Source organism: Anas platyrhynchos, chromosome 6 (assembly GCF_047663525.1).
Source record: "Anas platyrhynchos isolate ZD024472 breed Pekin duck chromosome 6, IASCAAS_PekinDuck_T2T, whole genome shotgun sequence".
NCBI classification, from domain to species: domain Eukaryota; kingdom Metazoa; phylum Chordata; class Aves; order Anseriformes; family Anatidae; genus Anas; species Anas platyrhynchos.
The window spans coordinates 7863018-7879082 of record NC_092592.1 but is presented as its reverse complement, the minus strand read 5'-3'; the positions used below and the strand labels follow the sequence as shown (position 1 = coordinate 7879082).

Sequence of the window (16065 nt, the reverse complement as noted above, 5' to 3'; positions counted from 1 at the left end):
GCGCCCCTCAGCCACCCTCGGGAGAGGAGCGAGCGGGCGCTCCCCTCCCGTCCCCGCCGCGCCGCGCATGCGCAGTTGCCGCTGCTCGCCACCGGCCGCGCATGCCCGTGTGCCGCCCGGGCGGGGCTGAGGGGAGCGCGGCGCCGCTGTCGCGATAGTTGCGCGCTCGGGGCCGCCATCGCGCCTCGGCTGCTCGCGTCGCTTCGGAGCCCGGCGGCCGGTCGGGAGCGCGGAGGAGCTTCCTGCGCGGCGGGACGGAGCTGCCGCTGCCGGGGGCGCGCCTGACGGCTGTGCGAGCGGCTGCCGGTGAGCGGCGGGGCGGTGGGAGGGCGGCGGGAGGGCAGCGCTCGCCTCAGCGGAGCCCGCCGGGACCGCCCGGGGAGGAGGCGGCGGCGGCAGCGCCCCCGGGGCCGGCCGCGCCCCCCCCCGGCCCTCGCCGCGGCCGGGAAGGGGCTGAGGGAGGCGGGGGGGGAGGGGGCGGTGCCTCGCTCCCGGCGCGGCCGCCATTTTGCGGAGCTGAGGCGGAGGGCGGCAGCGGGCCTGCGGAGGGCGGGCGGCGGCTCCCCGGGGCTCGGCGGCGGCTGAGGGGAGGCTGAGGCGGCTCCGCCGGGGCTGAGAGGTGCCGGGGGGACGGCGAGGGGAAAGGGGGAGGCGGGGGGGGCAGGGGCGGCCGTGAGGGGGCCCTGTGGAGGCGCGTTAAATGGCGCCGGGCGGGGAGCGGGCGCTGCGGGGGGAGGCTGGCGGCGGGATGGGGCCGTGAGGAGCCCGCGGGAGGCGGCGCGGAGGGCTCCGGGCCCCCCCTCGCCTTCAGCCGGTGGCGGCCTGCAGGCACCTGCTGCCGGGGGGGGGCTCGGCCGCCTCCCCCTGCCCCTCAAGGTGATCCCGCGGCGCCGCCCCGGGCTGCTTGAATTGGGAATAAAGCCCTGCCCGTGTGCACGGGGGGACGGGGGGGGGGGTGAAGCGCACACAAAAAGGGGCCGGGAGCGTGGCCCGTGGTGCTCGGTTCGCAGACAAAGGGGAGGGAAGGGGAGGGTTGTGGTTCCACGCCGCAGCCGTTGCGTGGTTCCTGCCCCGCCGAGTGTCACGCGTTAAAAAACAAAAGCCGCCAGGATTAGCGCGGAGAACATGCTGAGGAAATAACGAGCGCTGCCGCGGCCCGCGTACCACGCTCCCTACGAGCGGTTTTCCCTCTTGGACTCGGGGATGTTGTTAGATGTGTATGTGCTTAAGATGGGACAAAGTAAAATTTAAATGCGTAACGGGAATAAAGCGTATTATCCATAATACTACTTAATAGTAGTTCATGGGAGGAAAACTACTTGATTTCCTTTCAGGCTTGGGGGGCAGACTCAGGTACATATGGAATTTAAAGAAACTTCTTCGTTTTTTTTCTCTTGATAGCATTTAACTTAAATAAAAATGGACTGGAGTGGAAAACACAACGGGCCGAATGATACAACTAACGATGGAACGGTGGTACGACTTCGAGGCCTGCCATTTGGATGCAGCAAAGAAGAAATTGTTCAGTTTTTCCAAGGTATCTCTAGTATAGTCAAAATATAGAGAGTGGCTTTTCTTGTATCTTTTACGCAGTGTTTTGCACACTTTAATTTGTAATGCCCATTAATGGGGTGGAGGGGTGGTATTGTGCCAGATTAGATTACTTTAAGTAAGATTTATGTCCTGTAATTACAGTACAACCAACTGTAGATGTAGTACACCTGAGTATGTATCTATTTTTGTTGAGGTGGTAAATGTATTATGCATATTGAGATAACCTATACGTTAGCATTTGGAGCATTTAAATTGCTTGATTGGTAGCTATGTTTTCGTCATGTAACCTAGGTGGTTGCATTTTTGCATAACTAAAACAGAAAACAAGTATGGCTAATTCCATAAATGTTTAATGAAAGATTGTTGGCTTGTATTGTTGGGTGATGGGGGAAACTTTTTTTTTTTCGTTGTTGTTGTTTAGATATGCTTAAAGTATTTGCTGCAGATGGGAATGTTTCAGCCTTTAACACTGTTCCCCTTGATGGGGTTATTTGTCCTTGGGTTAAAGGGTTGGAAATCGTGCCAAATGGGATAACATTGACGCTGGACTACCAGGGGAGAAGCACAGGGGAGGCCTTCGTGCAGTTTGCTTCAAAGGAGATAGCAGAAAATGCTCTGGGGAAACACAAGGAAAGAATAGGGCACAGGTGGGGATGGAGAGTTTGGGATGGTGTTTAAATTTTTATTTTTTGGGGGTTGTGGGTCAGTAATGCTTTTGGGGGGGTTGGGGATCATAATATGGAACTGGGTATTTTAAAGATTTTTTTTGTAACTGATCCTAAGTTAATTGGGGAAATATGGTAGATTTGGGGGGTGGGGGAGACAGTACTACTCTGTGTATGTAGCTTGCTAAACTCAGAAAATTGTTTCAGTCATTTCTGTCATGTGTAGGGTAATTTGTGCTAAGTGCTACTATAGCCAGACATTGTTTTTCACCAGTATCTTTCTCATACTGGAAAGACATGTTCTATGCTTAATTTGTACAGCTAGAATTTTCACACAGTAATTTTTGCTATTGTTAAGTTTTTCTTTGATACAGTAAAGATTCTTATGGTTTTGAGAAGAAAATTAAGTTGTATGGTATCTTTAGTCATTTTTATTGGATTGTACATCTAGTTGTAGAAAACGTAGTATGGCCTTTTATAATATTCTGAGAGCTTACGCATGTATTCTTACTTGTACTTTGAAAATCCTCTCTTATTCAGATATATTGAAATCTTCAAAAGTAGTAAGAGTGAAATCAGAGGATTCTGTGACCTGCCAAGAAGAATGATGGGACAACAGCGACCTGGACCATATGATAGACCAATAGGAGGAAGAGGGGGTTATTATGGAGCTGGGCGTGGAAGTATGTATGACAGAATGCGTCGAGGAGGTGGTGGATATGACGGTGGTATGTTTATCTAATGATAGGGGTTCTGTTGTCAGTTTCATGTTTCTGACATTTTTGTCAAGAAATAACGAAATGGCAGTAGCTTCGTATTAGGTTTGATGCACTTCTCTAAAAAGAAATTTGACTTGTAATATATCAAAAAAATGCAGCTTCCTATTTAAGAGTAATGGAAAATATTTGAAAACTTTTCGTTAGAATTTTATATCTTGTTTGCATGTTGGTCTTTTTATGGTATAAAAGGGATTCTGCACTTGAACACTGTTCAGAACCCAGTTTTAACAGTCTGTAGAGGCAAACACAGACATCTTGGTGCTCAAAGACTGAAAAAACGATTCTTTTGCATCACTGTGTTTTCAGTAACAGCGTAATCATTCTTTTTCTTTCTCTCACTTGTACAGGGTATGGTGGCTTTGATGATTATGGTGGCTATAACAACTATGGCTACGGAAATGATGGTTATGATGACAGAATGAGAGATGGGAGAGGTAAAAAATACTGTTTAAATGTGTTTTTTTTTTATCTTTGAATTGTAAGACAGTATTTTCAAGACAGAAGTGGATTTCTTTATTAAATTGTTTTGTAAAGAAAGAAGGTTACTTAGGAAAGGGGAGTTGAGGAATCTCTGGGAAATAATACACAGATAAGTGTTTAGGTTGATACACTAGAATTGCAACCTATTCAATAGTCTAAAGTCAGCACTTTCAGGAAAAAAAAATTAGTAATCGCTTTTCTTGCTTTTCATGATGTACTTACCAGGTGTGTGTTTTCTTGGCTGTGTTTTTCTAGGCATGGGAGGACATGGCTACGGTGGAGCTGGAGATGCAGGTTCAGGTTTCCATGGTGGTGGTCATTTTGTTCACATGAGAGGACTGCCTTTTCGAGCAACAGAAAATGACATTGCTAATGTAAGTACACTAGGAAAAACTGACCTTTTAACACCAAGAGTTTACACATTCTTATCTTCCCTTTTCCAAACTAATTTACCGTTCTCCAGTGAGTGATTGATAGCTTTAACACATCTGCTACCTGAAGTCATGATTAATTATGCAAGTTCTGCAGAACTTCACAACAAACGAGCTTTTATAAAGGTAATGTCTGTGGTAAGGTTACTAAAGAAGTCAGATTGTTATTAACATTAATTCCTGTACTTTTCTGCATTTAATTTCCTTAAAAGATGGATACAGTTGTTGCAATCAGTATCTTCATTCTAAGACTTTCAGAAGCTGAAGTTTAACTGAAGATAGAGTGATTTTGTAAAAGAGTGATAGTAGATATAAAACTTTGATGATGGTGTTTGTATGTTGACATGAAACTTGTTTTAGGATGGACAAAGTGGGAAAACAGTAGGGAGCTGTGTTTGCAGGGAAAGTATTGTGTTTACCCATACGACATCAGGGTGGCAGATAAAGGGACACGTGCAGGATTTGAGCAATCTTGAGTCAGTGTGGATGTCTGCTGTGATTACAGGGAGAGTTCTCATGGGACAGTGGGCCTGGTTTAACCATAGGCTTTGTACAAGGGGCACCTTCTGTATTGTATCTGTTTAGTGTATATGTGGAACTCCATCAGGTTGTGCTCGTCTCCATTTTTTTCTGTATTTTGAAATTGAGTTGTAACATTAGTTTGGTTGTTTCCTTCAGTCTAAGGACTCTTCAAGAACAAGGGGCTGACTTCAGTCTTTGATTCAGAGTGCATTACTGCAAATTGAAAGCGTGCTGAGTAGTTCCTCAATAGTTATCCTAAAAGTTTGTTTGCACATACTGTCTATTAAAAGAGCAGTTGGTCAGATACACCATTGCATCTTTTTGATGACTTATGTGGGAAGAGAAATCTGATTAACAGCTCTTTTGTTGTTATTCCATAAACGTGTCCCTACTTCAGGATATTTAAGAGAGCTTCTTAAGATCTGTGGCTGGAGTTCTTCAAGTTGTATAATAGGGATTGTAAGTAATGCTCTGGAAATGAGTAATTAAATTTCTCATTCTACCACACAAAACCATTACTTAGTGCTTAGTGCTGTAATCCCTGCGATAGCAAAAAATGTACCTGGCTTAAATTCTAAATTTATGTGACTTTTTTTTTCGTTTTTATTTTCAGTTTTTCTCGCCATTGAATCCTATAAGAGTTCACATTGATATTGGGGCAGATGGACGAGCAACAGGAGAGGCAGATGTGGAATTTGTAACACATGAGGATGCAGTAGCTGCTATGTCAAAGGATAAGAATCACATGCGTGAGTGTTGTGTTCAAATGAGGTTTTTGTTGACCAGGCTTTTTTATGGTATATATAGGTAAACTGAATGTAAGGGTTTAAACTCAGTATAACTGAAGTTACACTGCATTAAATACACACATTGTGGTATTTTTTGCTGCTTATCAGAATAATGACTAATTGGTCATTTAAAAAAAAAAATCCTGTGGACTTGCAACTAATTCTGCAGGATGGATTTTTTTTTTCTTCAAATCTTTCTGTTTTCTGAATCAAAATACAACCTAGTTTATTGATTTCCTACAGAACATCGATATATTGAACTATTCCTGAATTCAACTGCTGGAGGTGGATCTGGAATGGGAGGCTATGGCAGAGATGGCATGGGTATGCATCAATTCCAGATTGAGCTCATTTTGCCAAACGTAGTGGGGTTCCCAGCTTGTAACGGTGCACATTCTGCTTTTCAGATCAAGGTTACGGCTCTGTTGGTAGAATGGGCATGGGTAGCAATTACAGCGGCGGGTACGGAACTCCTGATGGCTTGGGTGGATACAGTAAGTAGATGTTCTGTTTTAAAATTTATTTTCTGACTGTGTTGCTACATCTGTCTTCTGACAGATGATCTGGAAGGGTGGGTTCTGGGTGCTGTAGGATGTGCTGGGAGAAAGGGAAGGGAGGGCATTGGTTTAACTTCAATTACAAATCACATGTTTTTTTTACACCTTTGGCTACTGCAGCAAATGCTTTTTTAGAAAAATAGTGCTGAAGTATTGTTGTTCTAGTATAACTTAAGTTGGTGCTGAACAGTTTTGTATTACCCATCACGTTCTTTTCTTTTTTTAAGGTATGTATACGTGACCTTGTGTCAATTGTTTGCAGGTCGTGGCAGTGGAAATAGTGGAGGATACTATGGGCAAGGCAGTATGGGTGGAGGAGGATGGCGTGGAATGTATTGAAGGATAGCCTTGCTTCTGCGTAATATCCTGGAAGAAACAGTCTCTGGTCTACTAGACTTTCTTACAAAATTTAATTTCTTTTGTATTTTAAGAACTTTATAATGACTGAAGGAATGTGTTTTCACAATATTATTTGGTAAGCAACAGATTGTGATGGGAAAATCTGTTTTCTGTAGGTTTTATTTGTTGCATACTCTGACTTTAAATAAATTTTTATATTCAAACCACTGATGTTGATACTTTTTATACTAGTTACTCCTAAGGATGTATTACATATTCAGGAAACAGTCGGTTTAAGATGTTGTACTATGGTTCAATAAAGGTGGTTGTACTGTAACTCCTATGAACACTGAGTTCTATGTAATCTTGGTGTAGTGAACGAGTTTGAAAAATTCACTTGTTTAAGGGGGAGAAAGGTAGATTAATAGACTAGTTTATTTGGTAACAGTCTTTCCTAAATCCTTTTGATAAGTTGTATGTAATAATTTCTCAACATGGCATTAAGCTAAAGCTGTGGAGGCTAAAAGTCATAGTTCCAGCTTCCTTCCTTGTACTATCACAATCTACTGTGCTTTTCAAATGCACAGTTACATAAATGCTTAGTTTCCAAATTGTGTGCATCCACAACACCAAGCTACAGTAGTTCTCTGCTTTGCTGTAGAACTCCAGGTGCTGCATTTCACACATTTAACTTGCAAATGAGTTGCTAATCGAACTAAAACACTAGCACAGCTTTCAGCTAACATGAAATAGGTCAAATACTAGTTAATTTCAAACTAGCTTAGCTTTTTTTCTTCACAAACTGTTTTTGGGTGTTTTTAGGAAGATGGGGGGATTTTGAAGCAAGACATAAGTTTCTTTCATCAAACTTGTATTTCAACACCATTGAGCTTTTTTTCCTTTAGTGCACATAGCTGATTTGTCTGTATTTGTTCAAAACTTGGCAACCCATTTTATGGATGAGCTTGTTATGAGCCACATCTCTAAAATGCCAACTGTAAGCCCGATATTTGTTAAGTGACACAACCCCGAACACATTGGAAAAAAGTTTTTTGTGCATTTGTGACATGTAAGATGTGTAAGAAACAATTGTTTGAAGACACTTAACATACCTGATGTGTAACGAGGTATTTATTCTGAGCCAGTGTGATCTCCCAAACTAACTGCTTTGTCCTCAATGCCTCCCTTAAAATGTCAAATGTGATCTTGGGTATTGAAAGTTTGTCACCTGTTCTGCCAGTACTGTGTTATATATGTAATAAATGTCTTAACTGCAGGAGAGAGTAGAATGGAGTTTATTTCACTAGAGAGTGTGTGCTTGTGTCCAAGTGACTGGAAGTAAGAGCTGAAAGGGGCATGTAGGAAGTGAAATACTTTGGGAGAGGAAGGGGAGGAAAGATGGCTTGAAATCATTATACCAGGGATGGTGCAGGGCTCTGTTTTTAACTTGGTGCTCACAATCTAAGTAGGGGGTTCTTAGTCAGTTGCTGAGGTTTGCCTTGTAAAACTAAGGTAACAGAGGTCAGGACAATGTATCTTAGAGTCAGGTAAAGCACATCTACTTAAAGGTTTTTGTAAAAGCATAGCATCTGAATACTGTACAATAGTGTCAGCTCTAATCTTTCCTCAATCAAGTATGCTCAGCATTCTATTTTCTGAGAAAAAACACAACAACACTGGTTTAAAACTTACCTTTGGGAGAGCAGGGGGAATTACTTGGTTACTCAAAGTAGCTTGAAGTGTAGGTTACAAAAGGTACACTGAATGTGAGTCTTGAATGAAATTCTGCTGTATGGGACAGTGAATGCCTTATGACTGCCCCTTCCCCACTAATGCTTCATCCTGTAACAGTACTGAACCTTTCAAGGAACTTGGCATTTAAATTGCAGAGGAATAAAAACTCACCTGCAAACATCCTCAGATCAGAGTACTTTCAGGCGGCAGGTGAGCAGCACTTTGTTAAGTAAGGAGTAGGGTAGCTCCCCTCTGTCCAACATGTGCAAAGACATTCTAAGCAACTTGATCACATCAATAAAATGCTAAGAATACTCTGAATTGCAAATTTTAATATGACAGTGCTCCCATCATTAAGTTGCAGATCAATTAAATTTATTTTTTCCAAAAGCTATTTACAGATTTACAAATATTTGTTTTACATTTTACAAAAAGTAATGCTGGGTAATTTTAAAAACACTTTCCTTTACAAAAGCTACATAAGCAACTACATTGATGTGTGGAAATTAACAGGATGGCTCTTGGAATACTGGCTAAATGCCTATCTTTAAAAGACACAGCTAAGCTAAACAAAGTTTAGGAATGACTAAAAGACCTGTTTCTAAGCCTCCATGCTCCTGTTAGTAGGAATATAACAGGCCCATGGATGAAAGAACCAGGGAGTTGATAATTCTGCTGACTGCTCCTCAGTACTGACCAGATTGCACAGCTGGATCCAGCCACACAAAGGGCTGAAGGGAAGAGGGTTTAATGCTAGTGCAGTGACATCAAACTGAGGCCGATACTAAATATAACCCAAAAGGATGTATTCTTATTTGGCTACTAGAAGAATAAAGACTTACATTCCAGCAGAAATTACCATGGGATAACAATGAGAGGAGTGAGAGATGGTGTCAGACCTAGCAACACTCAAAAGCTGTCTTGAAGAAAAGAAAGACCGATTTAGAAACGAACTAGAAATCTGAGAAAGATAGTGACAAAATGAGGAATAACCTTCCTGTCAACACAGGCACCACACAAAGGACACAGTCTGCAGTGCTTAATCCTAGTGTCTCCTGGCAGCACATTCACGCTGCTTCTAGAGCTAAGCATGACTTACATGAAAACAATGCAGATACTCGTTTGAAGCTACAGACAACATAAGGCAAAACAACTGGGATGAACATCTCTCCATGAAAACACAGATAAGCCGAAATAATAGTTCATTTTCCAAAATAATTTGGCAAAACACATCCCCTTTCTTCCAGTGCCTAAAGGCATTGTTTCTCACCTGTCCGATAAAATCTTCTGCAGCTGTGACTACAAAGAACAGAGCTGTCAGTGCAATATTCTTTGATACATCAAATCTTGAGAATTGAGGGGAAGCAAACAAATATGGTATTTGGCAATAACTTACAGGACCACCTGCATTAATTTCATTACTAATTTTAAACTACAATTTAAAACTACCTACTGTAGAGTTTTACTTCACAGCAGCATACTGCAGGCAAATTGTGCAGCAGAATTAGGTTGGACTTGTTGCAGACTAGCCTGTAAAAGCAGGTAAATATATCACGTTTTTCAAGATCAAAATGACTAAGATACTTATCAAATACACATTAACACTGAGTCTCCTGTATAAACTTTCCTCCTTCCTCCAGAAAAGCTTACAAGTAATCTGTTAGACTAACATTGTGATCTGTATTTTTAACATGTTCAGTTTTAACATGTGTTTTCCATCTTTGGATCCCATTTTCTCTATTTGTATGAACAGGAAGCAGCCACTAAACTCCTCTACAGTGCTTTGAAAATGCAACTCCAGACTGCTTACCTGAAATTCCAGAAACAGTGCTGTACATTCTGTAGCTGGTACACTTTTACAGAATTAGCTAAATACCAAAAATTGATAAATTACTTGTAAAAGAATCTTAGGGCACATTAGAAGAGCACCTCTGTATAAGTATTGCATGGCAGGAATCACAGACACGAACAGGCTTTGGCGAAGAAGGCAGAGGCAGTTCATTGTCCGAACAGGCATTACAGAAGATCTCACCACAGTTTCTACAGTGATGCTAAATAATGGGGAGAAGGGAGAAGTGTTTGTCAAGAAAAAAAAAATAAAAATTGCAGTGGAAATATACTTGGTAATTGGATACCAATAAACCATGTATACAGAGTGATCTCAGCTGTGATTCCTTCCAATACTTTGGTCCAAGTATGAAATCAGTTTTCAAAAGATAATTCATCTAAATCTCAATCTATAATGCAATCTTTTACAGACCAAATTTCTAAACTTTGCAGATTTTTTTCAATCCCAAAAATAAGATGAACTAATATATTTTGCCAAATAAAAATATAATATAAGCATGAGTGGACAATTCTGTCAAGCAGCTCATGAGATTTAACATAAAAAATAGGTAAAATAAAAATTTCTGCATACATTAATAAAGCTTGGAAATTAACACCACTTTCAAATCACAATAAATCCATAACTTTTTAAGTTTATTATATAAAAAATGCAATACGATGACTTGCACGTGTCAAATTTTAACAGTGTCACAGCTGACAAGCACTAGAGATAGTGATTCCACAAAGTAGGTCGAATAATTTTAAGTATGGTCCTCTGTCACACTTTACCCAAAGGCAGTGTTTCTTTTGATAGCAGGGCCTGACTGTGTTACACATATCAAAGAACTAGAAAAGCATCTCAGAAAATATCTACACGTTCATCTGAAGGTTGACATTTCATACTGCATCTCTAAGACAGCTGACACATTTCTCATAATACATGTAAAAAAGTTGGAAGAAATTGTTTTAGTTTTACCTTCCTTTTGGAAAGGGAAAATTCCTTTTCACATAACTTGCAATGTGTAGCCTCTTTGTCCTTCAACCAAACCTGGCCCTGGAGAAAAAAAAAAGATCATAAATATGTGTATCCAATAAAGGTAAACCTTCGGGTTCCAAAGGACGAAACAAATCAATAGGAGTAGCATTTACTGCCTGAATTGCTTAATGCCCTGAGACTACTCTAATGTCACAGAGACACTAATGCAGAGTAACTCTGCTCCAAAACACTGCTAAGAGAACGGGAACAGGTGCAAAGAGAACATGCTTGAGGTAATAAAGATGGTCAATGGCTGAGATGGGAAAAGCAGAAAGCTATCCAAGTCTCAAAGCTGAAACCTATTTCTTTGTCCATCACAGAGGAACAATCCTCAAGATACTAGGGAGCAAAAAAAAAAAACAAAAAAACAAAAAAACAAGTGTCAAGAGCTGTTCATTTCTTTCTGTCTAAAGCAATTAATAAAAACAGCAGTGTGTTTGGCAAAACCACTTCGCACACCTTTACCTGGACTGAAAGAACACCTAAGGTACACACCACGTGATCCAGCATGTGTGCAGACACAACTGCTGCTCTCAAGTGCTCCCTGAGCAAGTCTTAAGAAAGTTCCTAATCTTTCAATGTTACAAATCGTATTTTTAGTGGCTTTTGGATGATCAAGTATTTAGTGATTGCTGACAAGTAACATGTAATTTAAGCTCAGTTGGCTACATAGATTTTCTTAGATACACTTTGTAAAATAAAAAGGGTGTACTGTTGCAAGAAGTGTCAAAATACGTACTTTTATGTCAAACAATACAAATCAGAAGCAACTGTATATTTTCTTTCCCTAAGGCTACAGAGAATCTCTGCTTCTCTCCCACTGGAGGATATCATAGAGTGAGTGTCTCCTGTAGAGCTGCTGCTGGAGAGGAGCCTTCTCATGCTTGCAAAACAGTTCAATGGGGACAGTGGGAAAAAAAAAATATCTCTCTCCTCCGAATCCTACCAACCTGCAATGCTTTGTTGGCTTCCTTTATATCTTCTATTTTCAGCTTTGATCTAAAAAATAAAGATAATGCTATTTCAAACTTTTGTCAGTTACTGCCCAACAACTTTAAAAGGTGTAGGTATTTAACAACTTTTAAGCAGAGTACTCTGAACTTCTACTTAGTATTTCATATTATAGCAGCATCTAGGAGATGCTGTCCTAAGTACTACACAAAGAGAACAAGCTCTCTCCAAAGAGCTCAGAATCCTTCGAATGGCTGCAGATATGTTTGGGATTATATGGATAAAAGAAATTTGTACCAGCGTAGCTCTGTGCAAATACCTAAAGCTAGCACATGGCATTGGTATGAACCAGGAATTCGAATTTCTGGACTGTCATGCTGGGAAAACCAACCTTCCCCCAGCAATCCAGTGCCAGCCCACTCCGGATTGTCTAAACTACAATATACACAGGAAATTTTTACACAGGGCATGAAAGCCTACACTGGTCATGGCAAAACAATTCAGAAGACATATCATTAAATGAAACTTTAACAACACCGGAGGAGGACAAAAACTGTGCTCAGAGCTTACTGCTCATTATAGTCTGAAGAGGCATAGCCCAGGCAAGGACTGGCTTAGCCTTCTGCCCAACACTGTGGAGCCCATGGAGCTGGATCCACCAGATGTGAAGGAACGGATGGAAGTGGATCCACCTCTGCCACAACGGGCCTGGGACTACTGCAGCACGTCTTTGTGCTCTGCCATCTGATAGCACCAACAGCAGCGCAGGAGTGCCTGGCAAGCCCCCTACTTGTTGCTCAGGCTCCATTGCAAGCATTAGCTTGGAGCCACCAAACACCACGGGCATCCAGCAGGCTTGCCTGCAAGATGTCCTGGCAATAAACAGCTCTTGCTGATTCTCAGGGGTTGTGTGAGTGCTTCTTTTGGGGGGGGGAATGGGCTAAAGTTGCACCAGGGGAGGTGTAGGTTGGATATTAGGAAGAACTTCTTTACTGAAAGGGTTGTGAGGCATTGGAATGGGCTGCCCAGGGAAGTGGTGGAGTCACCACCCCTGGAGGTCTTGAAAAGATGTAGAGCTTAGCGATATGGTTTAGTGGATGACGTGGTAGTGTTAGGTCAGAGGTTGGACTATGGGATCTTGGAGGTCTCTTCCAACCTGGGTGATTCTGTGATTCTGCTTGGGTTCCTTCTTTAGGAAAGCTAAGATATGCAAACTTGTCAGCCACTTCCAATGAAAAACTCCACCTACTGCCCCCCATACCCTTTTTACCTAGGATTTTCCTCATCAGAGCACTGTGCACAACTGCCTATGAGTTAGCCCACAAGTCAGAAATAAAAATAAGCAGACTTCAACTAACTGGACATTATTTCTTCCTGATAACTGGTTAGGTAATCTTGTCTTATACACTGAACTTCAAATGACCACCATCCTATTATTTCTCTTAATCCAAGTTAACATGACAAATGAAATCATCGTGAATAATTACTCGCTCAGCTTGGATGCCAGTTCTTGGAGAGCAGCTTCTTGGTCTTGACATATCCTTTTCAGTTGCCTGTTTTTTTCTTGAAGTTTAAGGAACTCCTTAAAAAAAAGAAAAAATATATCCACACAATATAGATGTATATGCCTAAAGCCCAGCAAATATAGATGTATGTGCCTAATGGCTAGAAAACTGCTCCTAACCCAAGCTGATCTTACTGAGAAAAGTAAATGAATTGATGATTCGTATCAGTTGATGATATGAATCTCTATAAAGATTTCTAAGTCCAATTCAAATAGCAACAACTCAAGATTAAATTCTTAGACCCTAAGAGCTGAAGCATTTTTGCTTCTTCGGTCCTCTCTAGGAAATAAATACAATTTATTACAGAGATCAACAACACTATATAGCCATGTACCAAGTCAGAGAGAACCTAAAGCACTTTCTGGCCTATCATAAGAAGACATTGTTCAATAAAACTGAAAAAGGAAAATGAGAATTTCATTTTTCCTTATTTGAAGGAGGGGATTCTGATGTGAATAAAAAATGGGGAGTAAAAAGAAAACCAATGTTTCCATTTTTTTTCTTAATCAATCTGTGAGAATACATTAGTCTAATCTCTCTTATCTACTTGCAGAAATCCTTAGAAATACCATGCCTAAATTCATAATTAACTTTAAAGTCAGCAGTAATTTAGAAACTGAAGTTATATTGTAGAATTTACTTTTTTAAGGTTAATTATTTCTTGAGTTTCTATTCGTAGATGAGATACTGTTTCTTTTTCCTTTTGAAGATCATCCTCTAGGGTTTGCCGCCACTCCTTTTCTATCTTCAAATCAGTTTCCAGTTGAAGCCTAGAATATGCAAACCAAACAAACAAACAAAAGAAAACAATCACTGAGCACAACAGTACCATTTATAAAACAAAAATGAGTTTATTTCTGGGTGCAATATCCTATTACCATAATAAACAGCTGATGTGTTTTTTAAAACAGAAATAGTGCGGCACTACTAAAACATTTTAGACCTCATTGTAATAAACAAAACACTGTCACTTAGGAAGTGCTTTTAAAAACAAATCATTTAAAAGGATCAAGACTATGGCATCGTTTTGAAGAGCTGTCCAATAAATGAGCAAGAGAAGATTAACCACAACCTTCTAAGGCATTTTTTAAGACATGCATAAGGGGATGTCCTCCCTTAACTTTACGTACCTTGTTTCTAAAATAAACAAACAAACCACACTGCCATTGGTGATACACAGAATGTTTACATACGTCTCTGGTGCTCACAGAAGTTATTTAATATTGTATCTTCAGGTGTTAATCTTCTTGTTTAGAATAAGGCTTATGGAGATTTGAACTGAATTAAGACTAAAGAAGGAAGGACTTTAAAGTGCTATTTTAACTGAGCTTTCTACATGGCTGAGGTTCAACATAAAGAGGGATCTAAATCCTATTACTTTAATAGGAGGCCAGTTATTGGCACTGGGGTTAATCTGATGGAAGATCCACTCTAGCTGGAGTTTTGTTATCAGTTTTGTGGAAGAGTTGGTGATTAGAATGTCATGGAAAACAAAGGACAGAAGCACACTGCCCAACCTTCTACAGCTAAATCTTGCCAACACACCAGAAGAGGAAAAAAAGCCTGAGAGTAGTCATGCAAGGTTTTTTGATGGAAAACCTGTATCCACATTAATTTCCCTGTTTTAAAACCAAAATCATTTTTAAAGGAAAGACTTACATTTGGGACACTACCTCAGCATCTGGTTGGAAAAGATCAGAAGTGAGCATGACCTTGAGGTTTCAGAATTGCAGAATTCTAAGGTTGGGGTCTGAAATGTTCTTTTGCCCAAAATCTGCAAAGATGACTGTGGTAGTAAAGTGAACATTTGTCATGACAGTGAAACAAGTTTATTAACATTCAGAGTTGTACGAGAGGCAGGGTGGGCTGGTAATCGGATTGGAATTCACTAATATTTAAGCTCCAATCCTTGTGTCACAGATCTGCAACTATCTTAAATTGTTTACTTGTTATGTTGATCACAGAGAAAACACCTGCCCCTACAGGGAGCTTTTTACATTAGATATTTATTTAGATAAGCACTGAAAAATTTAACAGGAGAAAGGGTAGAGGGTTGGCCTTTATGTTGCATTTTAGTATTTTTGATTCCTGTGGGTTTCTTCTCATGCAGTGGTAAATTAAACCATTTTTAAGGCTTTTACCTTATTCATAAGCCTGATCAATTGTACTATTCTTATGCCATTTCTGTTTAAGTTTATACTATTACATACTTATGGGGTTTGTTAAAAGTGTGGATTACTACTACTACACTACGTATTTTCCCCTGCTTATGATAATTTCCTAATGAATTACGCCAGCACCTTTAGCCAAAAATACTTCTTTCTCTTCCTTTTGAGCTGCACGCCATTTCAGAGGTGCCCAAAGGTAGCCTGACTTCCCTGGAATGCACTTATTTTCTGTCACCTTGCCAGTACCTAACATTACCATCTTTAGTATTTACATTCTGTTCAAAACCATTTATCAACCACCAGCCTGCATTAACACAGGAGACATGCTGCACTGCAGAAGGTTTATGGCTATACATTTTTCCAAACAGGACAGATATACTTACAGCTGTTTCTCCTTCTGGGAGAATTCTTTCTGCAGACTTTCAGATTTATTCACATATTCCTGTTTAAGTTTCTCATCCTCATTCTCTGCTTCCACTTGAGCCTTCTCTGCTTGCTGCAATCTGGTGTAATTCAAATCAACTTTGGGTAAAACTGAAGCTAGAACTAGGGTGTAGAGGGTGAAGAAGACAAATAAAAGAAAAATGGGGAAATAGAAACATTTCTAAATAAAAACAAAGTTTGGGGGAAACTCACAAACTCAAACGAGAAATCCATACAATGCCTAGA

The 16065-nt window shown here is 40.7% G+C and overlaps 2 protein-coding genes across 8 annotated transcripts in view; one reads left to right on the top strand and one right to left on the bottom strand.

Annotated features, from left to right (window-relative positions):
• The first annotated feature begins 76 nt into the window (after positions 1 to 76).
• Positions 77 to 7391, top strand: HNRNPH3 (heterogeneous nuclear ribonucleoprotein H3). 6 transcript variants are annotated; one of them, XM_038181370.2, is made up of 10 exons: positions 77 to 306; positions 1402 to 1537; positions 2063 to 2201; positions 2760 to 2902; positions 3346 to 3432; positions 3734 to 3852; positions 5045 to 5180; positions 5463 to 5543; positions 5627 to 5713; positions 6039 to 7391. In XM_038181370.2, the coding sequence occupies exons 2-10, from the start codon at positions 1420 to 1422 to the stop codon at positions 6113 to 6115; spliced, it is 987 nt and encodes a 328-aa protein (XP_038037298.1). In that variant the 5' UTR covers positions 77 to 306; positions 1402 to 1419; the 3' UTR covers positions 6116 to 7391. The 6 variants fall into 6 exon arrangements, with proteins under 6 accessions (XP_038037298.1, XP_038037299.1, XP_038037300.1 ...); XM_038181371.2 differs by having other exon boundaries at positions 2760 to 2947; positions 6004 to 7391; XM_038181368.2 differs by having other exon boundaries at positions 78 to 306; positions 2760 to 2947.
• An 811-nt stretch (positions 7392 to 8202) lies between these two features.
• RUFY2 (RUN and FYVE domain containing 2) overlaps positions 8203 to 16065 on the bottom strand; it is a 29026-nt gene continuing 21163 nt past the window's right edge. The window contains exons 13-18 of one of the 2 annotated variants that reach the window (XM_038181366.2): positions 15780 to 15899; positions 13869 to 13998; positions 13151 to 13245; positions 11663 to 11711; positions 10653 to 10730; positions 8203 to 9900 (exon numbers count right to left, since the gene is read on the bottom strand). In XM_038181366.2, coding sequence (XP_038037294.1) covers positions 9757 to 9900; positions 10653 to 10730; positions 11663 to 11711; positions 13151 to 13245; positions 13869 to 13998; positions 15780 to 15899 — 616 coding nt within the window. In that variant the 3' untranslated portion in view covers positions 8203 to 9756. Of the gene's footprint in view, positions 9901 to 10652; positions 10731 to 11662; positions 11712 to 13150; positions 13246 to 13868; positions 13999 to 14887; positions 15015 to 15779; positions 15900 to 16065 lie in introns of those variants that run through there. The other variant, XR_003497984.3, reaches the window with a different exon arrangement.

Excerpts from the sequence above, each read along its gene's own strand:
- HNRNPH3 (XM_038181368.2), top strand. The coding sequence starts at position 1,420 with ATGGACTGGAGTGGAAAACACAACGGGCCGAATGATACAACTAACGAT. Across the intron at positions 1,538-2,062 it reads AATTGTTCAGTTTTTCCAAG|GGTTGGAAATCGTGCCAAAT; the intron begins GTATCTCTAGTA and ends CTTGGGTTAAAG. Across the intron at positions 3,853-5,044 it reads CAGAAAATGACATTGCTAAT|TTTTTCTCGCCATTGAATCC; the intron begins GTAAGTACACTA and ends TTTTATTTTCAG.